At 38.8% G+C, this 25,817-nt stretch overlaps 1 protein-coding gene across 1 annotated transcript in view; it reads right to left on the bottom strand.

Moving 5' to 3' along the window:
- OTOG (otogelin) overlaps positions 1 to 25,817 on the bottom strand; it is a 153,969-nt gene that overhangs the window by 49,165 nt on the left and 78,987 nt on the right. Inside the window, exons 28-30 of the mRNA XM_045012732.1 lie at positions 25,283 to 25,309; positions 20,302 to 20,469; positions 18,047 to 18,325 (exon numbers count right to left, since the gene is read on the bottom strand). Coding sequence (XP_044868667.1) covers positions 18,047 to 18,325; positions 20,302 to 20,469; positions 25,283 to 25,309 — 474 coding nt within the window. The remainder of the gene's footprint in view (positions 1 to 18,046; positions 18,326 to 20,301; positions 20,470 to 25,282; positions 25,310 to 25,817) is intronic.

The following is a 25,817-nucleotide window of genomic DNA, read 5'->3' as shown; positions in this document are numbered from 1 at the left end:
AACTCTGGCTGAACTGTTGTGAATTTTCAGCAGGGAAAGAACATGAAACCAATGTGAGTAATGTTGATTCAGTAAGATCATTACTATGAAAGCCTTAGAAGAACATGCTACTTTATTTAATGTGCTACTTTAATGATGTTTTTTAAAAGAGGTTGCATCAGCAAGAGTAGTTTATTTGGTGTGCAAAATTAGGCAACACAAGGAGACTTTCCAAAAGGTTTGTACAGTGCAACAGCTTTTACTTTAGAGGAAAACTGAAACACCATTTCAAACAAGCAAATAATCAGAAATCATTACATTTAAAAAATACATTCTTAATGGTTGATCGTTTCAGAAACAGTAAAAAGGCAGTATAGAAACAGTAAAAGTAGTATAGATATCTCCTATTTATCATGACCAAGCACCACTCCAAGTCTTGGAAAACTACAATCACAGTTCACACGTTACTTTAAAAAAGGGTGTCCTGTTAAATGAAATCAATACTATGGTGAATTTAAAAATCACCTGCATCACCTTAGTAGCATCTTTGTGGAACAGTGTTTATTAAAAAGGTATTAAAATCACAAAATTGAAATACAAATAGCAAAAGCAGTTAGGGAAAGTGTGAAATTCTTGTGCATGGACCAGAGAAGAAAATTGGTAAATTTTCATTAATAAGTAGTGTCTTCACAGATTTATTAAATAATGATGCCATTTCATAGAGGAAGTGTTAAGAAGAAAAACAACACACACACACAGATAATTGAAGGCCAGTGCTTAATTTGTGCCAGGGCTGCGTCCCAGCACCTCTAAGCCTGGCAGTTCATAGCCCGGCACCTCTGGCTTTGCTGCATCAGTTCTGAAAATAAAACAATTGCTTGAGCCCCAGCATCTCTTTCATTACAAACCTAGCATTGCTTGAAGTTCTCCTTTGCGCTAGCCTGATCCTGCGCTATCTGTTTGCACGCAAGTCCCCCTGTGCCATGTTAGATGAGCCTCAGGGCTTCTCAAAGATCTGCTAGACTTCAACAACTATAGGGAACCAAAAATGTATCCAGGGGTCACCATATCATTCTGGTGTCCTAGCCCAAGCCCCTTTTCTCTGGTCGCACTGGCAGTGGGAGCAAGGAAAGAGTGCATTATATGAGCCTTCCTTAGCAGGTTAAACTGGACACCAGGCCAGATTATGCTACCTGGGCAACCTGACGCAGAGCAGTTGCACCACACAACGTTTGAGTTAGAGATTGGGGAGCAGTGTTTATTACTTGAAAATATGTTTTGCTACCATGTATGATTCTATTTTTAGGGTGGTATTCAAGACTTCTGTCCTGAAAAAGCTCCCACTGATTTTCACTTCAGTGAGGAGTGTGAAGTATCAGGCTCTTTAATTCACTGCTATTTTACACTTGTTTAGAGACACGTGACTCTTTTCCAGGGCCGGCTCCAGACCCCAGCGCGCCAAGCGCGTGCTTGGGGCGGCATGTCACGGGGGGCGCTCTGCCAGTTGCCAGGAGGGCAGCAGGCGGCTCTGGTGGACCTCCCGCAGGCATGCCTGTGGAGGGTCTGCCGGTCCCGCGGCTCCAGTGGGGCATCCGCAGGCATGCCTGCGGGAGGTCCACTGGAGCCGCGGGACCGGCGAGCGGCAGAGCGCTCCCTGCGGCGTGCCGCCATGCTTGGGGCAGCGAAATTGCTAGAGCCGGCCCTGCTCTTTTCCAAAAGATGTCAGAAATTTGTCTCTTCAGCCTAGGTACATCTGCACTTATGGGTAGTTGTTATAATATTACTAGTAATACAAGTCCCCTTTTGCTTGATAAAAATAATAATTCTCATAGAGCAGAAAAGAATGTGTAAATCAAGTTTTAATATCTTCCCCATTTTGTATATTAAAAGAGTGTACCTGTTGCCACCTAGTGTTATCCTTTAACAATGCCAGTCTGTATAATATCCCTGAATTGTTATTTCTATGAGAAACACTGGTTTTATGGTAGTAGCAAGTGAATTTACTAAATTACATTTGCTATAAATTATTAAGCATGTGTATCCTGTTCCAGTGGGAGAATCTGCAGTTGCTTAAATCTGATAGCGACGGGAGGAGGGAATACTTTACATACCATTTTCAATAAATGCACAAGTTTTTATATTCTGTGTAAAAGAGTTGATATGCAGGCAGAGCCATGCGTTATATATTCTACATTCAAAATTAGATAAAAACCAAACAGATTGGGTCTGATGAGCACCTACATATCCCAGTAACTTCAAACAGAGTTGCAAGCATTCAACACTTTTAAAAAATCAAGCCCAAAGTTCTTTAGAAAGCATATACTTCTAACCAAGTAATGTATGGGTTTCATAGCTGTGTAGTAAACTCAATGTCCCCGGTTCATAACTGTGGTTGCTATATAACTAGGCTTGGCAGAACTCAATTTTTATTTTATAATCTTGACAGATAATATAGATGTATTGTAAGCAATATTTTTAAATGTTTATGTATTTAAATGTTCACAGGAAATTATGGAAGAGGTGTGTGTCAGACAATAATTATTTAATGACAGCAGATGTTGAGATCCAAACAGTTACAGCTTTATAACCATTAAAACACAAAATTGTCAACATCAACTTGTCAAAATAAACAAAGTAAATATCCTTAAGTTCTCAAGCAGCATTTTTCTTACCTTGCCTATGTGTTAATTTCAATTATCAATGGAAATATTTTCTCATTGATTTGCGTGTACAGTGAAATCCATATTTACTGCCATTTACCAATAAAAATCTAATTCTTCCAAGCCTATATATAATCCAGACATGCTCACATAAAAAAAACAAAACATCCTGACTGAATTCCCAGGATGTTTTACATAATAGAAAGCCCTGAATTATATCCCACCAATCTCAGCAAAAGACATACCAACATACTAAGCAACAACCAAAAAAAAGATGTTATTTCCTGTTTTAAGATGTTCATGAGCAAAGTAGACAATGTGTGTGCTTGAAATATTCTAGTAATACAGGGGTGCATGTCTGTTCTCCATTTCTCAGAAAACATGGGTAGGTAGTGGGTGAAATTATGAATGTTGCTGAGTAAACACTTAGCAAATTAAAATTGTGTGGCCACTGGAGATCTCCCATTCCAGTCAGGGAATTTCAGACAAATGAGAATGTTAAACTGAGCAAAGCTGGATTTTCGTAAGTGTGTAAATTACAAAAGGAATGCACCTAATCACTCATGTCAGCTACTAAAATGCCTCCAGAGGGATGGATTAGAAGAAGGATATACCTTCCAGTGATCAGAAAGCAATATTATAGTTATCCCTTGGGAGAAAACTAGATTAACCCCAAAAGCTGTATGAGAGTAGAGTACCGAAGGAGATTATGTGCCAAAATATCTGACTCGGGCAACCTGCACTGAAAAATTATGGGAAAATACACAGACAGTTAGGGCCAGATTGTGACTAGCACTTGTGCAGAAGTGTTGAGGGGAAGCATGTATCTATTGTGACAAAGTTCCTCCTCTATCTTGGTGGGTCCTGTGCTTATTGGCGGATGTGTTCACCTCAGAGATTCACCATGTGGGTCAGGGAACAGCCCAGAGACCTTCCCCTCAATTCCTCCTGTGTCTGATCAGGAGTTGGGAGGTTTGTGGGGAACCCGGGCCCGCCCTCTACTCCGGGTTCCAGCCCAGGGCCCTGTGGACTGCAGCTGTCTAGAGTGCCTCCTGGAACAGCTGTGCGACAACTATAACTCCCTGGGCTACTTCCCCATGGCCTCCTCCCAACACCTTCTTCATCCTCACCACAGGACCTTTCTCCTGGTGTCTGATAATGCTTGTACTCTTCAATCCTCCAGCAATATGCCTTCTCACTCTCAGCTCCTAGTGCCTCTTGCTCCTAGCTCCTTGCATGCACGCTACAAACTGAAGTGAGGTCCTTTTTAAACTCAGGTGCACGGATTAGCCAGCCTGTCCTAATTGATTCTAGCAGTTTCTTCTTAATTGGCTCCAGGTGTCTTAATTAGCCTGCCTGCCTTAATTGATTCCAGTAAGTTCCTGCTTCTTCTGGAACTGCCCCTGTTACCTTACCCAGGGAAAAGGGATCTACTGAATCTGGGACTAATATATCTACCTTCTAACACTCTCCTGTAGCCATCTGGCCTGACACTGTCACACTATCTACGTACTTGTACTGGGTCCTAACAATGTAATATGTGAGCCTTCCCCTTTCACTGTGCACACCAGACAAAGGCCAGTCATAACTGCAGTCCTGTGCACACATTAATAGGGGACAAGTCTTTTCCCACCTATAACACAATCCATATAATGGGCCAGTCACATCAGGGAAAAGCAGGGTACATCATCCTAACGGATGGTGAAGCCTGCGCATCCCTTGTCCCCTGCACACCCTGAAGCTCAGAGAAGGATTAGGACTCCTTGAGGCTCTAGCCTTCTTGGGCTCCAGCTGGGGTGGTGTGAATTCACCACTTCCCTTATTCATTGTAATATTATCAGATGTGACTCCTACCTGTCTAGTGCATTATCCAGATCAAATGACTTCTAAATACAACATTGCTGCAGCCAATTTGTGTAATAAGCTATAAGTCATATTTTGGGAGCCCTTGTGCCTTAAGATTCATTAGCACTAGGGCTGTCGATTAATCATGGTTAACTCATGCAATTAACTCAAAAAAATTAATCACAGTTAAAAAAATTAATTGTGATAATCACAGTTTTAATGACACTGTTAAACAATAGAATACCAATTGAAATGTATTAAATATTTTAGATGGTTTTCTACATTTTGAAATATAATTATTTCAATTAAATCACAGAATACAAAGTGTACAGTACTCACTTTATATTATTTTTATTATAAATATTTGGACCGTAAAAATAAGAAATCGTATTTTTTCAATTCATCTCATAAAGAGATTGAAATACAGTACTTGTATCATGAAAGTACAACTTATAAGGATAGATTTTTTTTTGTTACATAACTGCACTCAAAAACAAAACAATGTAAAACTTTAGAGCCTGCAAGTCCACTCAGCCCTACTTCTTGTTCAGCCAATCGCTAAGACAAACAAGTTTGTTTACATTTACGGGAGATAATGCTGCCTGCTTCTTATTAACAATGACCCCTGAAAATAAGAACAGACATTCGCATGGCACTTTTGTAGCTGGCATTGCAAAGTATTTTCGTATGCCCCTTCATGGTTTTGCCATCATTCCAGAAGACATGCTTCCATGCTGATGATGCTCATTAAAAAAAAATGCATTAATTAAATTTGTGACTGAACTCCTTGGGGGAGAACTGTATGTCTCCTCCTCTGTGTTTTACCTACATTCTGACATATATTTCATATATAGCAGTCTCGGATGATGTCCCAGCATGTTGTTCATTTTAAGAACACTTTCATGGCAGATTTGACAAAATGCAAAGAAGGTACCAATGTGATATTTCTAAAGGTAGCTACAGCACTCAACCCAAGATTTAAGAATCTGAAGTGCCTTCCAAAATCTGAGAAGGATGAGGTGTGAAACATGCTTTCAGAAGTCTTAAAAGTGCAACACTACAATGTGGAAACTACAGAACCCAAACCACCAAAAAAGAAAATCAACCTTCTGCTGGTGACATCTGACTCAGATGATGAAAATGAACATGCATTGGTCTGCATTGCTTTGGATTTTTAATCGAGAAGAACCCATCATCAGCATGGAAGCATGTCCTCTGGAATGGTGGCTGAAGCATGAAGGGACATATGAATCTTTAGCGCATCTGGCACAAATATCTTGCAACGCCGGCTACAACAGTGCCATGCGAATGCCTGTTCTCACTTTCAGGGGACATTGTAAACAAGAAAAGTGGGCAGCATTATCTCTGGCAAATGTAAACAAACTTTTTGTCTTAGCAATTGGCTGAATAAGAAGTAGGACTGAGTGGACTTGTAGGCTCTAAAGTTTTACATTGTTTTATTTTTGAATTCAGTTATTTTTTGTACATAACTCTACATTTGTAAGTCCAACTTTCATGATAAAGAGATTGCACTACAGTACTTGTATTAATTGAATTGAAATATACTATTTTTCATTTTTACAGTGCAAATATTTATTATAAAAATAAATATAAAGTGAGCACTGTACACTTCGTATTCTGTATTGTAATTGAAATCAATATATTTTAAAATGTGGAAAACATCCAAAAATATTTATATAAATGGTATTCTATTATTGTTTAGCAGTGTGATTAATCAAGATTAATTTTTTAATCACTTGACAGCCCTAATTAGCACCATTTCCCTACCAGGTTTTATCCCTGAGCAGCTAATGTTGCAATTTGAGATGCTACATGTTTTCTTGCCAGGCAAATCATGCTAATTTTCTCTGGGGTTTTGATCACTGCATTGCATTATACAGTTTTTGACATCTTACTCCTATGTCTACAAACTGATGGCCAGAAACTAGAGCAGACTGAAGCAACTGGTGGAGTCCTTCCACCCAGTAAGCACAGAGCACCTTCAGTTACCACTGACTGCAACAGGAGATCAGCGCATTCTACCAGTTGCTCAACAGCACCTCATAAGACTAAAGCACAGGGACAATGAGCCCACCTACTATATCCACACCCTGTATGTTACCACAGCAGTAATTCATGCTGTGCTTAAGCCAGCATGGAACTGTGTTAACTGTGTCTCAGTTGTAAGTCACATATGGCCAATTAAATTTCTACTTTTGTTTATTATTAATTATTATTATTATTATTTGGAGTGTCTAGAAGCCCCAAATCAGATTAGTGATCCATTATGCCAGGCACCATACAAACACAGTAAAAAGACAGTCCCTGCCCCAAAGAGTTTCCAGTCTAAATAGACCAAATGTGGGAGGGGAAACAGAGGCACATAGAGGTGAAGTGACTTGCCTGAGATCACACAGCAGAACTCAGATCTCCTGACTCCTAACCCAGTGCCCTCTTCACTAGACCCCTCCGCCTCTCCATTTTGCCACTGCTCTATACAGTTTATGAACAGTAATATTGTATAAGTAGGGGCATTTCCAGCAGATTGAGGGATGTGATCATTCCCCTCTACTCAGCACTGGTGAGGCCTCATTTGGAGTACTGTGTCCAGTTTTGGGCCCCACACTACAAGAAGGATGTGGATAAATTGGAGAGAGTCCAGTGGAGGGCAACAAAAATGATTAGGGGGCTGGAGCACATGACTTATGAGGAGAGGCTGAGGGAACTGGGATTGTTTAGTCTGCAGAAGAGAAGAATGAGGGGGGATTTGATAGCTGCTTTCAACTACCTGAAAGGGGGTGTCATAGGTCTTCTCCCCCACTTGGAGCTGTTGGGTTCCAAGATGGGGACCTGCATGGACTCCTCTAAACTAAAATCCTAGTTTAGATCTGGTTTTCGCTGCCACCAGTCAGTTTAAAGTGTCTGACACACTGCCTGTCCCCCAAGCTTCCCCTGGGAAACCCAGATTCAAACCCCTTGAATCTCACCAGAGAGAGAGAGAAACAGCCAGTTCCCCTCCCCCCCCCTTCCCTCTCTCCAGCCTGCTCCGGAGAGAGAGATACCTTGATTCAAACTCCTTGAATCTCTACACACGGGGAAGCAGCCCACTTCCCTCCTCCCTCTCTCCTAGCCACTCTGGAGAGATACACACGGATTCAACTCTGTGAATCACCCTCAGGAGGAACTCACTCTTCCCCCCTCCCCTTCCCTTGAATCTCCACAAGAGAAGGAATTAACCAAGTCCAAAGAAAAGAAAAGAATTTATTAAAAGAACAAAAAAAGAAAGTACACTATCTCTGTCATACCAGGATGCAAAAATACAGGGTCTAACTTATAAAAACTGGAGAGACTTCCCCTCCCTCCTCCTCAGCATAATCAAAGTAACAGCAAACAGGAATAAAGAATTTTCTCCAGCAAACACACAATTGCAAATATAGAAAGCAACTCAAAAGACTATTCCGCCTTTCTAATTAATACTCACTATTGGATAGTAGGAACTACTCCAGGAGAACTTGGAGACATTTCTGGCCTCTCTTAGATCCAAAGAGAGCACACAGAGCAAACAAGGAACACAGACAAAGCCTTCCCTCCACAGAGATTTGAAATTATCCTGTCCCTTGATTGGTCCTCTGGTCAGGTGTTTCTCAGGTTACTGAGCTTGTTAACCCTTTCCAGGTAAAAGAGACCTTAACCCTTAACTATCTGTTTATGACAGGGGGTTCCAAAGAGGATGGATCTAGACTGTTCTCAGTGGTAGAAGATGACAGAACAAGGAGTAATGGTCTCAAGTTGCAGAGGGGGAGGTTTAGGTTGGATATTAGGAAAAACTTTTTCACTAGTAGGGTGGTGAAGCACTGGAATGGGTTACCTAGGGAGGTGGTGGAATCTCCTTCCTTAGAGGTTTTTAAGGTCAGGCTTGACAAAGCCCTGGCTGGGATGATTTAGTTGGGTTTGGTCCTGCTTTGAGCAGGGGGTTGGACTAGATGACCTCCTGAGGTCCCTTCCAACCCTGAGATTCTATGATTCTATGATAAGGATTAAGGAACACCAGGGGAAAAAAAAATCAATAAAGTCACTTATGCACCCATTTCTGCAGCCTGGTACAGAAACTTTTCTCTCTCCTATATCAATTATAGAAATTAAATTCCACAGTGGACCTAGACTTTTATTGTCACTATAGCTACTGTTCCCCCATAATAGAAAATGTAACTTCTTTATATGTGCTTCTGATACTGTGGATTTCATCTGTGTCACGGTACCTGCACTTTATGTTGCCATATGACACTAATCAGCCATTTCCATGTCATGCTTCCCATGTTTACAGTGCTTACAGTCTTCCTCTAACATCTAGCAGTTGATTGTATTTTGGGTGATACTGCAGTTCACTCACAACAAAGTAGTGATGTTCATTTTACTGACAATGAGCTAAGCTTTTTACATCAGAGTTTTTATATGTTTCTCTATCAAGGATTTGTCATGGCATTTGAAGGAATCCACATATCTTCTGATGAAGTCTATCATAATTTGCTTTCTATCCAGTGAAATGATATATCCTTAACAGAAAAAGGAGTTATTCTCTGGATGACAATCATTCCAGTTTACATGCCAACCAAACCCATGAGGAAGAGCTGAGCACCTTAGTATGTCAGTCACAGCTGATGAACATGTTAGTACAGAAATGTCTAATGTGAATTGGGGCATATACTTTGCAATATTTGTATATATTTTATCAAACACCATATTTAGCTCTGTCACAGCTGTTTGGATATTGGAGAAATACTGTGTTCTCTATACACAACGCCCTAGGTTTTAACATATTAATTCCCTTTTTCCTGACGTCTGAAATTAATTCTCTGATAATAAGTATCCTACTATTTTTTTATATTCTGACCTAGAGAATAAATAATGACACTGAGATCCCGGTTCTCCTGAGTCCTAATCCTATCACTGATGCACTTGGTGTTCTCTTGAGTCATTTAGACCCACATTTTTCAGTGTTCATTAATTCTGAATATCCAGCTTAAGTCAAGTAGAGACTGATGTTCAGAGGTGCTGTGGAACCAACATTCTCGTTGGCTTCAACCAGAATTTGGGGTTCTCAGTACTTCTTCAAATCAGGCCCTAGGTGTTCAGTACTGGGCACCTAAAAACTGAAACACTCAAAATAGATATCCTCTTTTGAAAATTTGACCCTAGTCTCTGGGCCTCTATTTCCCATTTGAAATGGGGATAGTAATAATTTACCTACCTCATAGGAGGCATTGAAATAATTAGGGAGAGGAGGCAGCACACAGGAGTGATTGAAAGTCAGACAAAACTTGGATCTAAATGTGCCTATAGCAATCCATACACCAGTTATATGCCTGCTCTCTTGATCTGCTTCTATTACAATTTTTCTGTTACACACATAAGAAGGTAAAATATAGTCAGAATTAGTCAGCAATTGACTACACTGTGTGACTTTATAAATATGCATCTAATGCAGTGTCTCGCTTTACAGAGGAGCCCATATCTGATGCAAATGCACTCATATGAAACTACAGCATTTCCTTGCTTTGCTAAACACTGGCTTAGCCTAAGCAAAATCCAAATCCAAAAAGCCCACAAAGTGCAAAAGTACATAGGAAAGGATACTGAGGATCAGGCAGCATCTGAAAGAACTGAACAGGCAGGCAGGAAGACTGGAGGAATATTGGAGGTAGTCGGAAAGCAGCCAGAAAACCTCACAGGAGGCACATGCCTAATTGTTTTAATGATAATTATTTTTCCATTAGTCTAGGACTCACTGATTCACATCCCTGCCCCTCTTTTTACATGTGTAGATAATGCCTTCACTTTGTTTTCAAACTCTTTCCTTATTTCTTTTGCTTTAGATTTTCCATTGTGCAAGGATACAATTTGCTACTGTTAGTTTTCATTTTCTTCTCAGAATCCAAGCAGTGCTAGTCATGACTATCAATTTATAACAGCAGCTCAACACTGCTCCACCACTTAGCATGTATCTGAGGCGCTAGCCAATCTAAGGAGCATGAAACTCTATCTACTCACTCACATGCAAGCACCAACAACCTGTGCTCATGTACTTTAAACTCCTGCACTGAAGCATGTAGGCAAATAATATTGGCAGAATGAACTGCTTCCCCAGTCAAAATATAATCAAAACCAAAACATAGATATCTAGCTCTCAGGTATAATTGCCTTAGCTACCTCACAGCTATTGATGTGATTTTGAGGCATATACTGTTGCTATCACAACAGATTAATCTCTTCTTGCTTATTCATACAAATACAGGAGGTCAAATGCCCATTTGTGATATAAATAGCAGAAAGTTCTGATGCCACTGTGAAGACAGCTTGATGCTGAGAACCTGTAGTTCTCATTGACTTACTTGGGATTTGCAGGTACACAGTAGTTCCTCAGCATCAGCCCCAGAATAATGATCACTTGGACTTAAACAAAACAGAAGAGCTCAGTGTAAACTCAAGAGCACCTCATTATAACTAAAAAAGGACATTTAAAAGTATGCCCTATACAGAGGGATATCTTCCATTGTTGTGTGACACTGAGTATGTTTCCAAGACCTGAAGAAGAGCTCTGTGTAAGCACAAAAGCTTGCCTCTTTCACCAACAGAAGTTGGCCCAATAAAAGATAATACTTCACCCATCTTGTCTCTCAGAGGGAAACAGACAAAGATAAACTAAATAAAAACTGATAAACTGTATGTACATTTTGATAAAACATGAAAGATGCTTTTATCAAAAAAAGTAATTTTATATCTTAAAAATCAATTTAATTTCCAGTTTTTTAACATCCTTTCTTGATGTATAAGATACAATCATTAAAATTAACTAAGAAAGATCCAGTTCTTGTCTCAAACAGAAATACACACGACCCTCATTAACTACATTCCATGCATATGTCTGAGTAATTATTCAAATTATTATTTGCAAAAATAACAAATTATCAAAGTAAAGTCTTGTGCACTTGGCAAAAGTCTAGCACTCAGTTCTTCTGAGTTCTATTCTGGAATTTCCTTGTGAGCTAGACAAGTCACTTAAATTCTCTGTGCCTCAGTTCCCTCATAGTAAAATGAGGATATTACTGCTTTCCTCACAGAGGTATTAGATAGTTAAACACCTAAATTAGTAAAATGCTTTAAGATACTCAGATGAAAAGCTATTGTAAGAAATTGCAGTGTTTTATTAAGAACAAAAGTTTGCAGAACACAATAGATATATCTATGAAAAGATTGTGATTTCCTCACATTTATTTGTTATTCAAAAGATTCAAATGTATTATTCTATGGATTGACTGCTATTATTTGTCATTTGATCTGTGCACTTAGATGTGATTTGTCAGGTAAATCTCAAAGATTTCTTTTTGACAGGTTTCAGAGTAGCAGCCATGTTAGTCTGTATCCGCAAGAAGAACAGGAGTACTTCTTCGGATGCGGGCTATAGCCCACGAAAGCTTATGCTCAAATAAAGTTGTTAGTTTCTAAGGTGCCACAAGTACTCCTGTTCTTTTTAAAGATTTTTCTTTTACTCAATTGGATGAGCATGCATCCACTGCTAGTGCAAATTCTGGCACATGCAAATTTAAAATTTGTTTTCCTGTGAACATGTGTGCACAGAATATTAAAATTCAATGAACAACATGACCACTCAAAACATTTTCAGGAACAGGAGCAGCAGACAAATACGAGCATGGTTGAAACAACTTCATTTAAAAATTCATGTGGTCATTTGTGAAAAATGTATTGCAGTATTCCATCACAGCTGTTTAATTTATATCTAATGCATTTCAATACTACAGTATTTATTGCTATGAAACTAGAAAGAGTGACTCTTCAGCAGACTTCAGACAAATATGTATGCGTCTATTGCTGTGGCAATTGGATCATTACAAATTCTTCCTTCTGAACGTGCGTCATAGAACATGAAGAGGACTCATGAAGAGTTTTCTGGCCAAGGGATTTAGAGGGCCTATTATTCTCCTCCCAGTATTTACCCTCTGGTTCCTCAGGAATAGCAGTTCCCAGTTGGAAAGTTTCTGATCTAATATGCAAAGCATTTACAATAGTCAGCAGGAAACTCAATCTGCCTTTGCCTCTGCACTCTGGAGCCAGTGTAACTTTTCCATTAACTTAAACAAATGCTGCTGTATTTTTAGACCATGTAATTACCCTACATCAGCAGACTGAGCCCTGTGAAAGTACGCTGGAGAAAGATTCGAGCTCTATGTTTCTCTGCTTATAAAACTCTGAAACCCAAACCTTCGGATGTGGTGATTAATGAAATGCCTCTTGATCATTCGATCTGATACCACTTGGTGAGGTAAATTGTTTCAGTTTTCCATGAGCATAGATAGGATTTTTTGGCATAATGACTGGAGGGCAAAGACTTCACACTTGAAAAGACATACCACTCTGCGTTAATGCATGACCACTGAGAATTGTAGCACTTTTTAACTTTCTCCATTCCCCCCCAAAGATAAAAGACCAAGGAAACATTTTTGTTATGTCCAAAAAGAGGCCTTTGCTTGAGATGTTTTACGAACATTCTGGTAATAGCATTAGCTCCATATACTCTGCCATTCAAAACTTCAGCAGCTCTGTGATTAAAGGCATTTGTCAGGAGGCAACAGGCATTTGGCAATGACAAAATCTGTCATTTTTCATGAAGTTGGAGTGTGCCAGTCAACAGCTGCATTAGGCTGTCATCATAATGCACCGCAAAACATGGGCAGATTCACAATGCCACCATTAACACTTTAATTCAATGTTTTGATAACAGGGTGCTCCATAAGGCATACAGTTGGTCTCTTCTGTCATATAAGTGAGTGCCTGTTTCAGATTTGTCTGTGCCTAACAGTAGAGGTTTATAATGGTAACTGTACAACACAGCCAAATGATGCCTCATTTGTTGCAATATTTCATTTTCCTCCTTTGCTTGCAAAAGCTATTTCAGAGACAGAATATGAAGGACTGATATAACATATTTGCACTTCAGGGCTATCTATGAACATACTCCTACAGCAGCAGTAAACAAGTTACTGATCCATTTAAAATTATAGAATAAAAATCCTTACCATATAAAAAATAATGTACATTTTGTAAATGACTTTAGAATACCACACAAGCCATCACGTTGAGGAAGCAATAATTGCCACTGAGGTCCACAAAAATTTTTTGGATTAAGCATATTCAATATAACTGATTTGGACAAAGGCAAGTTGATGTTAAACTAAATGTTACTTCATGAACATTGTTTTATTTTATTTTGCAGGCCAATATAGCTTATTATATCTTGGTAAGTTGTTATAAGGTCCCCTGTATGTAATAGCAGCTCCCAAGTATTTTAAAACAGTTAACAATAATGATCTTTCTTTCCCTTCCAAATCTACATGAGAAATAGATTAATTAGTTTATAGGGGTTTTTGTTTGTTTTTTATCAGTTCTAGTGGAAGTAATTTCCATAGTCTAGATCCAGCTCCTAAGGTCTCACATCTCCTGTATTCATGGTCACTACTATTCAAGAATTCCATTCTTCCATTGCAATATAAATGTAATTGGAGGGTATGGTCATAGAGGAAGAGGTGACCTCTCAGGTAGCTAGGGCCAGTTCAATGGAAAGCTTTGAATATCAGAGCAGAGACCTTAAACTGGATTCTGTACAGTGGGGAGCTGGTGCAGAGAGCACAACACCAGGTGGATGTCTTCACAGAAACCTGTATTGATGAGAAGACAGGCAACTGCATTTTGTACCTGCTGAAACTTTTTTCAGGGTGTGTAACTGAAAGGACTTTGTGACTTTGACTAATCAGTTTGTAAATTAGGTCTGATTAAGGAAGTTAATAGTTACTAATGTAAAGTGAACCATATTTTCAAAATAAAAACCAGGACACTGATAGCTGCAACCACAGAGGGAAGAAGTGGGTGTTGGTCGGTGAGGAGGAGGGTAGCAACTACAGGAAGCAGAATTATATTTCACATAAAAAAGTCAGAATCAAGAGACAAACATCATAACCAGCCAGGGCTGAACCTAACTGAATGCTGTCCCATCCATTAAAAAAAAATTACAACACATTATTTATTACATCTATTTTTATATGAAGTACAAATATTTAAAAATACTTTGCCTACCTTGCATTGTTCTTTTGCCTTTCCCTTCACTCTGTTTTTCACTTTTCTTTCCCTATGTATTTTACCATCTTTTCCTGTGTCTTTCACTCTATTTTCCACTCATTATAATTTTCTATAGTACGTAATCTTTGTTCTCTCAATCTTCTTTTTCCTATATTGTGTTCTCTTCCACCTCCTGAGTTTCCAGGCTCTCTCCCCAATACTCCTTCCCTCCCACTTCCCCTTCCCAATCTCTCTGTACTATCCCCACCATCATCTTCTCTCATCTACCTTCTTCCTGTCTCTCTCTCTCTAAAAACTCTCTCTCATACATTTTGCACCCTCAAAATCTCAAGATCTCAAAAATCTGTTCCTGGTATTTCAGCATCAAATCCAGGCCCTACACACGTATGCAGCATAGAGATTGCAACAGTTTACAGTATCAACAAGATCTGTAACTGCCTAAGAATCACCTACAGAAACAGACACATGGGCCCCAAATGAGAAATCTGTGTCTCTATCCCTCCCCTTCCCTGTCCCAATTGCCATGTAGGGCAGCTGAAGACTGAGGGATGACATCACAAAAGGCAGAGCCTCTCTGAGATCCCAGGGGGTGGGGAAGGGGATAGAGGGACAGGTTCTCCTTCAGGGCAGTCATAGCTGGTGATAATGAATGGGCTGCGTGATCCATAGCCAGTGTCCATAGCGCTGCCTGGCTGACCCTTCTAAAATGGAATGGTCGCCAGGGACTGAAGGATGGGAACAACTGGGCAGAAGATTCACCATCCCCTATGGCGATTACAGGACAGCAGAAAGGGAGAGACCTCCAAACACTGTTCTCTCAGTGACACATTCAGCCTCTCTCTCACTCTCCTGAAGCAGTTCCATGGGGTTTACAGGATTTATGTATTGTTATCCATCTGCATGAGCTCCCTATACCCCTGAGCAGCTGCACACAATCCAAGGAGCAGATACCCTCCACAATTCCTTGTGCACTAGGCTGAACAGCCTCAGAACTAGTTGATGTGGCATACAGCTAGATCATGCAAGAGGTTACTGCCACATAACACAGAGCCAGGGTTTAGCTTTCAATGCACAGCTCTGTGAAAAAGCATTTGGGCCTGATTTTTAGGGAGCCTAAGTATCTGTAGCTACCAATGACTTCAATGGGAGTTAAGGGCACTCAGCCTCTATCAGAAAATCAGGCCCATTAAGCTAACAGCTCAGAGTTTAAGTGATCAATAAATAACTCCTGCAGAGAAAATCTTGGCAGAGGGGGAAATCAAACTTTTACTCTATCACATATTTCTTTATAAGGACCCTCTTTGTAAGGACCCTCTAGCTTTTTCAGAGGAATCCCCTCTGTATTACAAGTGCTGCTTCATTCTTTACTCCTACCTTTCCACAGAAATAAAATCATTATAGGTACATTTGATATGGGCCTGAACCAAAGCTCTGGATCCAAACACCCTTGAATCTTTTGGGTAATGGGGGGGTGGAGGTTGAATTCAGGATCTGAATTTTACAGTTGAGGCCCATCTATAATTAACAAAATGGCAGTACAGATCAACAGAGACAAATGCAGGGTGATTATCTTCTTCCTCTTCTGAAGTATCTAGCACACAAGCTGATGAAATACTGTCTGTTCTTTAAAATGGCATAGTTGTGTACTTGAGTCTTGGCCAGCAGCAGTCCCTTCACAAGTTACTCCTACAAGTGTGAATACGCCCTGCATGAGTGCTATTGCTGAGACGGGTGCCCAACTGGTCCCACTGGAGCTCCTGTTCTGCATGGCCTGTGGAAATGCCTCACCATAAGTTCTGCAAGGAGCCAAAACCAGTGTGGAATAAATTCTTTGGTGTCCATGGGATTTTGGTAGGTGTCTAGGCACAGGACCGTACCAGAATTGGGCTAATAATGTCATTATCTCTACCAATTTTTAGTCTCATTGCTGGGTGTGGATTGCTCCCATGAGGAATGTGCACTTGAGTTCAGAGAGTCACCCAACTCATAGAAGGATATTAAACTAGGCTCCTTCATCTAAAGCTAAAATCCATAGGCCAGATCACCCCCTTCCCAGAGAAATTTCCTGTGGAAGGAGAGGGACAGAGTTTCACCTCACAGAATTTACTAGGAAGTACCCCCCCCCCCACACACACACACACACAGTGAGGGATTTGGGAACCATTAAAGTGTGCAGGAGGAAAAATACTTCCCAGACTCACAAATCTGTAGAGACAGGAGCTTACCAAACAAACATCCAACCCTCCACATGGCTCCACTGACTTTCTGCTCCCTTGGCAACATAGCTTCTATTGACTGGTGCCTGCTTGTGCCTGCTTAATGGCAGCCACTGTGGGGACCCAGAGACAGTTAATACAGTTCCAAGTCACATTAACTCCTGACTGAATTTCTGCATAGGCAGGGTCTGTAGGAAACAATTCAGCAGAGTGTAGCCAGTCCTTTGCTCTGCCCCACTTATTCCTTGCCCACTTTGAACAGAAGCCTTTTTGTCCCAGGAATAGGAGGAATGCTGCAGAGATCTATCTTGAGAGAGTCCCCTCACTGACATACATGAAAAAGACACGAACCACTACAATGTTAAAGCCCAGACTTTCCTTTAGACCTACTACTCTTCTTTATCAATTCAGGTTGTATTGATTTAAGCTTCATGAATGAGGTTGTACTTCAACCTCTACTATGATATTAGAGTCATGTCAGCCTAAACAACTTTCCTCAAAAATCTATTCAGGAATCTTTATGCAAAAAATTAAATAAGAAGATTCCTGAACCTAGAAGGAAATGGAAAAGACACGAAAAATGTTTTCTCCAGGGAAACTCAACATGGTGTCTCTTCACTTCATCCTTCTACATTCATCTTCACTGTAATCATTATCACAATTTGGTTCACATTACTTCAGCTGCTTTATTTTCACATGTATTTTTTAATCTGTATGTCTATGTGTGTTTTATTATACCCCACTCTGAAAATGGTTTTCTTTATTCCACTTCTCTCCATAGCAAGTGTGACTCTATAAAATAATCTGTATTTTACAAGCTGTTGGACGTAAACAAAATAATCTTCCTCACTGTTATCATTACTACACCACATCCTCCCTTAAATTTCAATTTACTGTATGTTTCCCCATTGTTTCTAATGTCAAACAACCCCTGATTTTCATATTTCTTACACTGGTTTTATACACGTGTAACTCCATTAATTTCAACTGAGTTATTCCTAATTTGCAATGGTGAGGAAGAAGAATCAGACCACAAATTCTCAGTTATACCAGTGATAATCTAGAGTAATTCCAGTCAAAAGAGTAATGCTGGATGATGCAAATGAGGGCAGAATGTGGCCCACAAAGCTCCCACACTTTTAAAATGTGGTTAAAGTAGTAAATTATAGTTCATAAAATATTAATTTTAGTACCTACCTACAAGTTTAAAAAGAGTCGACAGTCTGAATTTCTCTGAATGCTTATATTTCAAAAGATCAACTGAAGAAGCTGAAATGTGGATGAAGAATCCTGGGTTTGCAAATGACTCAAAGGAACTGTATCCTGGGAGCCATGTGTTCTTGTGGATGGCAAAGGTTGATCTGTTATGGAACTCTTCACTTTCTTCCCATTTGGAAAGAAGCAGGGTATCATTGGAAGCCAAATGAAGAAAATAATTTGGTCGGTCAGCTGCTTCAAATGAAACCAAGTTGGGATCTGAAAAAACAACACAACATATTCACTGGACTAAGCAGAGTGGGCCAGATTTATCTTTGGTGTAACATCACTAAAGTCAATAGCACAGTAAGGATGAACTTGGCCCAGCTCTTTTAAGGAAAAATATTAAATATGCATACCTGTTGCTGGCTTTACTCATATTGAGTACCTGGTAATCCCAATGATTTCAACGGGACTATAATGCATGGTATGGTACTTGTCAACATGAGGGTGCAATAATCTAGCCCACAGTGAACATATAACTTCAGTTCACTACCTTTGTTAGCCTTATTTTTATCCAAAATTAAAATACAGTCTCACCAGTTTTACAAAGTTATGCTTGCCCATTTGGAAGTTATAGCTCAAAAGCTCAATTATTCATTTAAAATGAAGTAACTAAAATGCATTTTACATTCAGCTTGTAGGGTCATGTTTTTCAGTTTCCAAGCAGTCAGCTCTCCAGCCATCCTCAGGACAAATAATGTTAAAAACAGATTTGGAATATGCCTACCCTTATACTAGTAACGGCTCTATTATCGCATCCTTATACATGCTGACCATTACTTTACCACTAAAACAGTCCCACTGATTTCACGCAAACTTCTGTGGGACCACTTGCAGAGTAAGGTACTGCTCAATGAAAGAACCTAGTCCATTATGAGCACCTGTTGCTCACAGAATTACTTCATTTTATTTTTCTGTAAACTGTGGTATTCTGTTTAAAATAACCATAGAACAACTGTAAAATCAACTATCCCCTGAGGACTGGATAATATTTCTTTTAAAAGAGGGCACAGAGAACAAATAATCTCCATTAAACAGATGTTTTATTATGCTCTGTACCATATTTCTGGAGCACCACTTATCTTCCAAGTATGACAACATTTATTTATTTGAAACATAGAATTGCATGGAAGAGAGTATCTTTTCTATTACTGGCTGTAGCGGGTACATTGGCAATGCAATTTGTATCACCTACTCTGTATACAACAGTTACTTTATTACCAAAAACTCCCAGTCTTCTTTTATCACTGGTCTGAAGCTAATAAAATTTATCCATTTTTCTGGGATACAGTTTACTATCTAATTTATAAAACTACAAATTACATATCTATATGGCTGCTGTGGATAATCATGAAGGAAATTCCAATATAATTGGGCTGATGATGCAAAGAAATTGTTATACAGATTTTGTAGACTCCTCCAAGGCCAGATGACTAAATGACATCCTCTTAATGTTATAATGGAGTCTGCAAATCCTGGTAGGCAGGGTAAAGCCTGAGTAGAAGAGGTCTGTGCATGGCTGGAAAAGGAGACAAAACCTTTCTGCCCAAATCAAAGGCAGGATATAGGGCACTAGTATAGAAAAATTGAGATTCCTGCTACAGTCTAAGAGCAGAAGCAACAGCCCTGTCCCTCTGCACTCTCCTACATGTAATTTTGGGCCAGTTCTACAGTGGGACCAGACTCACTAGTTAGAGCCCTGCAATTCCCTCAGCCAACCCACAATGACCCATTCTATGGTCCCACACATTGCTCTAGGGCAGGTCGGAGGTGCAGAGTCTACTCCTTACAGGCTCTCTAGGGACCTGATCAGCAGGATCAGACATTTCTGGTGCATGTTGGGTTAAGGATCAATATTTATTATAACAAATTTTCCCCCTGGCAGTGAAATTGGATGCACAAATAACAGCAATATTTCATCAGCATCACAAATGTGGAGGTTACAATGTTGTTTTGAAAACTAAAAGTATTTATTTATAAAGCTGGAATCACCTAATTAAAACCCATGGTGCAGAGGTTGGCGGACATTGTTAAAGTTTAGAATCAGCTGATAGCTGCAGAGGAAAGGTCTGTGAGCAATTCTGTCCTCAGGTGCAGGACTGTATTTCAAGGGCAGAATTTGCTGTGTGTGTTCATTCCCCACTTTGTCTTTGTCTTTATCTATGTTTATTTTCAGGTTGCAGTGACTTTACCATGTGCTTTGGGCTTATACCATCCTGAAGTCAGCATAAAGCTCACGGCATCTCCCGGAACAAAATCTTCTGCTCTCACTGGGAAAACATAGCCACCCAACAGCTTGGCTGCCATTGTAACTTCTCCATCCAAGTAGCTGACCAGTTTGTAGGGACCCTTTCCCAGAACTGTTGAGAGAGAAGCCAAAATTAACATTCATGTTGAGTGTCACAAATGCTTGAGCTCTCATATTATCTTAGGCAACCATGTAGAAGCAAATTAAACAAGAACAACTCCAGCCTGAAAACTATTCCTGGCTTCATGTGCTAAAATGAAATGGCAGTGCCTTTTGAAGCAACCCCTACCCCGCAAAAAACCAAAACCAAACAACACTTCCACCTACTAGCTGTAATTAGACTGCACAGAATTTCCAACTTCATTTCACAAAGATTTGTGAGAACTTTCCCCTTTCCTCCTTACCTCCATATCCCTCTAGGTTTCATTTTTAATTGGGTTCAATTAACATAAAATGTAGCTGACACCTCAGTTGTGCTCCTGGTTATGTGCCCAAACAGCAAAATTTGCATGTGGACAATAATCTTGCAGGAGGCCAGACTAGATAATTACAGTGATCCCTTCAGGCCTTAGAATCTATGGCTAGATATGGATAATAAGAATGAACATATAATATTTAGGCTTGGAAGGATTAGATTTCTACCAGTAAATGTTGGTAAACATCGATTTTACTGTATACACACAAACCTCAGAAAAAATATTTCTACTAATAATCAAAATTTACAGATAAGCAAATTAAGAAAAAAGCTGCTTAAGAACTTATTACAGTCAAAATCTAATGATTTAGACTAGACTTGTTACAAATGGATTAGTAAATGAATACTAAACATAGGCATGATTTGTTGATTGAAGGATATTTCTTTGGCATATTTTGACATGTAGTTTTGACAGTTTGTGTGTTAACCATTTATAAAGCTTTTTATAACTTTTTGCATCTCAATGTCTACTGTTACTGAATAATTGTCTGACTTCCCCACACACCATAATTTCCCTCAACTATGAAAATTTAAAGGTCAATAAAAATCTAAACAGGCATAAAAATAAATATTAATATTATCCATCAAAATTACAAAAAATATAAAAATTGAATTCTGCCAAGCCTAATTATATTACCTGTATCTACATAGACTCAGTGCTGAAGTAGTGCGGTATAAAAGAGTCTTATCAGCCTGAATTTGAAATGGGTGTATTATCCATATACATATGATCTGAGGTTTTGTAAAAATTCACACAGCTTCCTCTACATTTGAAAATTAAACTATTTGACATGCAAAAATAATACAAACATTTTTTGCAACTGATGTGATTTATTTAGCAGATGTCTGGTAGTACTTTATAGCAAATATATATTTAAATGCTAAATAGCTATTCTGAAATATAGTGAACATTTATTAGATGATTTTCAGCTATAGGATTAATATATTTTTGTATTATAAGGATGCTACCAGTAGCTCACAGTAGCTCACAGCATTATATAAATGCCTATGTTTAACAATACTCACTCTGAGTACCTTTCTCAGAGCTGAAGAGCAGCTCTTTGTAATATAAAAAATGTGTCTCTTTCACCAACAGAAATTGGTCCAATAAAAGATATTACCTCGTCCATCTTGTCTCCATTTAACAGTAGTCATAATATATGAAGATATACCTATCTCATAGAGCTGGAAGGGACCTCAAGGCTTGAACTTACAAACTGGGGCTTAGCAAGCCAATGCTCAAACCACTCAGCTATCCCTCCCCCTAAGAAATACCTTACACCCAAGATTACCTGCAAAGCCAGGATCAGAACCTAGAACTTCAGACTTCCAGGCTAGATAGCCTAAGGCACTGGTCCATGCTGCCTAATGTCATCATGTATAAATGAACTTCTTGGATAGTAAGAGTGCATGTGTAATGTTATCTTTTTGTATACATGTGCACACAGTGGTGTAGTAGTGTGATATAAAGGTATTATCAGCGTGAATTTGAAATTGGGTGTCTTATTCACATGTGATAAAGCCGAAGGGTGAGTTACACTGTGATCTCAAACACATGCTGATAAATACTTCCTATGATGTCACATCATCACCTATTTTGCTTATACGAATAATACTGTAGAAAAACATATTTTTAGGATTATTTTTTAAAAAATTAACTGGGACTATTTTTTTGTATCCTTTTGCCTTAAAGCCAGGTCTCTTAGTTCCCCTGCATGCAAAGTACAGGGGTCAGAAAAAGCCATAAAATGTCCTGAAATGGCATTTCTATAACTAATAATTATCATGAATTAAAGTCTGATATCTCAGGCTCTTTCAAGGCATGAATTATGTACTGAATCCCATTAATAAATTGGCAACATAAAAAGCATCTGTTTCCAGCTTTGGAGGAATGTGAGATATACAGCTGTAAGTCAGGACATTGTTATGCACAAAAAGCCCATCACTGGCCCAGGACTGAATCTTAGCCTTCTTGAGCCTTAGGCCAGGCTAATATTTTGGGGAGAAGGAGGATGTGTTTTTGTGGCAGGACGATTTTTTTTTATATGGCAGCTGTTTGGCCTATTATAACAAGTCCTGATGAAATAGATTAGCAGGTAAAAAGAAGGTGAAGGGGGTGAAAGGTTTTTGATAAATGTACTTATCACATGGCTATTACTAACACAAATGTGGTGGATATATAGGCATATAGATATACACATATGCATACTCACACTTACAGTAATTATCTGCCCACAGCTTTTAAAACAGCTAAAACTAACCTCACAATTTGAAAATGTACCCCTTATTATCTAATTTTACTTTGCTACATCCAGGGATCATTAGAATAATTTTTCATAGATTATAAAGCCAGAAGGAACCATTGTGATAATTGAGTTTTGCCTCTGGTGTAAATCGGACTATCAGGCTTCCCCCAAAATAATTCCTGTTTGAACTATAACATGCCTTTTGGAAAGACATCCAATCTGGATTTAAAAAATTTCCAGTGATGGAGAATCTACCACAATGCTTGGTCAATTGTTCCAAAAATTTGGAGAAAAAGAAAAATCAGGTCAGACCAAAAACAGCCTTTTTCAAAATTTTTGGCAAATTGAAAGAAAAAAAATTAATTTTAAGCTGAACAAATCATTTAATTTCAGCAAAACCTATATGTTTTATTTCAATTTGGATTATTTTCAAACATTTATGATTGATTTCTAATACAATTAAAGGTAATTTTGAAACCACAACATGTCAAATATTTAGAATTTTTGTTTTAAGATTTTTTCAACTGAAAATTCAAATGACACTGATATGAATTTATACAATGCTTCAGAGTGACTGAATCTGCATTTTTCACTGAAAAAAGTTGCAGACAAAAATTTCACCCAGCTCTAGTTAACTATCTTCACAATTAAAAATGTGTACCCTATTTCCAGTCAGAATTTCTCTAGCTTCAACTTCCATACATTAGATCTTGTTATACTGTTGTCTGCTAGACTCTGCTAACAAAGTTCTGTTCCCCATTTCAGTACTTATAGACTGTGATCAAATTACCCTTTAACCTTCACTTTCTTAAATTAAACAAATTGAGCTCCTTGATTTTATCACTGTAAAGTGTGTTTCCAGTCCTTAAATTTTGAACATTATACTTTCAAACTTCCAGTATCAGAGGGGTAGCCGTGTTAGTCTGGATCTGTAAAAGCAGCAAAGAGTCCTGTGGCACCTTATAGACTAACAGACATATTGGAACATGAGCTTTCGTGGGTGAATACCCACTTCGTCAGATGTAGTCTATAAGGTGCCACAGGACTCTTTGCTGCTTTCAAACTTCCAGTCATTCAGTCATATGGTACTTCATTTGTGGAAAAAATACAGAAAAGAAATTATAAATGGCAATAATCCCTTATTACTGCATTTTCCAGTATTTAAATTAAAATGTTGAAATAGCAATTTATCCGTTAAAAACCTACTATATAACACTTGTATGAGCAATTCAGCTCAAATTTAAAATGCTTTAAAAAATCCCTATCACCAGGCAAGGCAAATCCTTTAGTCAGATTTTCTCTGGCCCTTTCGTATGGTGAGCAAAGAGTGTAGAGAGGCACAAGTAGCCTCTTCTACTGGAGGCCCCATCCAATCTCCCTCTGGAGAACTGGCTCCATTACAAGCCCAATGCAGTGTCTGGAGACTATCCAAAAACAAACAAATATCTTCATAGGTTCAACAGGCAGATTTACAAGGTACACTGAATCCTGAAAATTGTTCAGATCAGACTGTCTTAGTTAGTTAGTTTCTTGTTTGTGGCTATCTCTTGAAAGATAGCCACACCATCAGCTCAGGATTAAACAAAGACTGTGAATGGCTTGCCAACTACAAAAGCAGTTTCTCCTCCCTTGGTGTTCACACCTCAACTGCTAGAAGAAGGCCTCATCCTCCCTGATTGAACTAACCTCATTATCTCCAGACTGATTCTGGCCTCCATATTTATACCTGCCTCTGGAAATTTCCATTACATGTGTCTGATGAAATGGGTATTCACCCACGAAAGCTTATGCTTCAATACATCTGTTAGTCTATAAGGTGCCACAGGACTCTTTGCTGCTTTTACTAATGTGATTGGCTGGCACAAATTCTATTGGCTAAAATATGCCATTAGTTACTTAATGAACAGTTATTTATTTATGATCTTCAAACTTTTACATTAATTGTAAATAAGTTATATATTAGTGAAGTAGGTCTATGTTCAATATGAAGTAGATTCCATGATTACTAGCTCTTGGAAACAGCAAAGCAAACCTGCAATACAGTAACCTGAATATTAAAACAATATAGTGTCTGCAACTTCCATTTCTCTTCATGAAGATGGATCCAAAGTTTCTACTTTTATTCAAAATGATAATAATTATACACCATAACAAAATGTTTTCTTGCTTTCTTATCAGCTCTTCATCATTACTGTAGGACTTACCTTTATTGAAATATTCACAGTCATACGCTAAAAAAATAAGGGAAAGAAACACTTAGCTACAGACATTTTGCAGATTTGAAATTTAGAGAAAAACAAGTTTTCCTTTAACCCACTAATGAATGGACAAACAAAAGCTGCTCAAAACCAAATGCCAACTAAGTTAGATTTTGCACAAAATTTTATTAATTGGCAAAGCATTTATTACAACATTTGAGTAAAAATGCACTAAACTCAGAGCACACATTCACTGCAAACACATAAGGTTATCTGTTTGTGACCTCTAGTGGTCAAGACTCAGCTTTACAATCTTTCCTTGCTGACATTAAAATACACCTCTACCCCAATATAATGCAACCCTATATAAAACACGAATTCGGATATAATGCGGTAAAGCAGTGCTCCGGGAGGGCAGGGCTGCGTAATCCGGTGGATCAAAGTAAGTTAGATATAACACGGTTTCACCTGTAACACGGTAAGATTTTTTGGCTCCCAAGGACAGTGTTATATCGAGGTAGAGGTGAACCTGCGTATAATC

Source organism: Mauremys mutica, chromosome 4 (assembly GCF_020497125.1).
Source record: "Mauremys mutica isolate MM-2020 ecotype Southern chromosome 4, ASM2049712v1, whole genome shotgun sequence".
NCBI lineage: Eukaryota > Metazoa > Chordata > Testudines > Geoemydidae > Mauremys > Mauremys mutica.
Note: the sequence above shows the minus strand (reverse complement) of the source record. Positions and strands in the feature narration are given on the sequence as shown.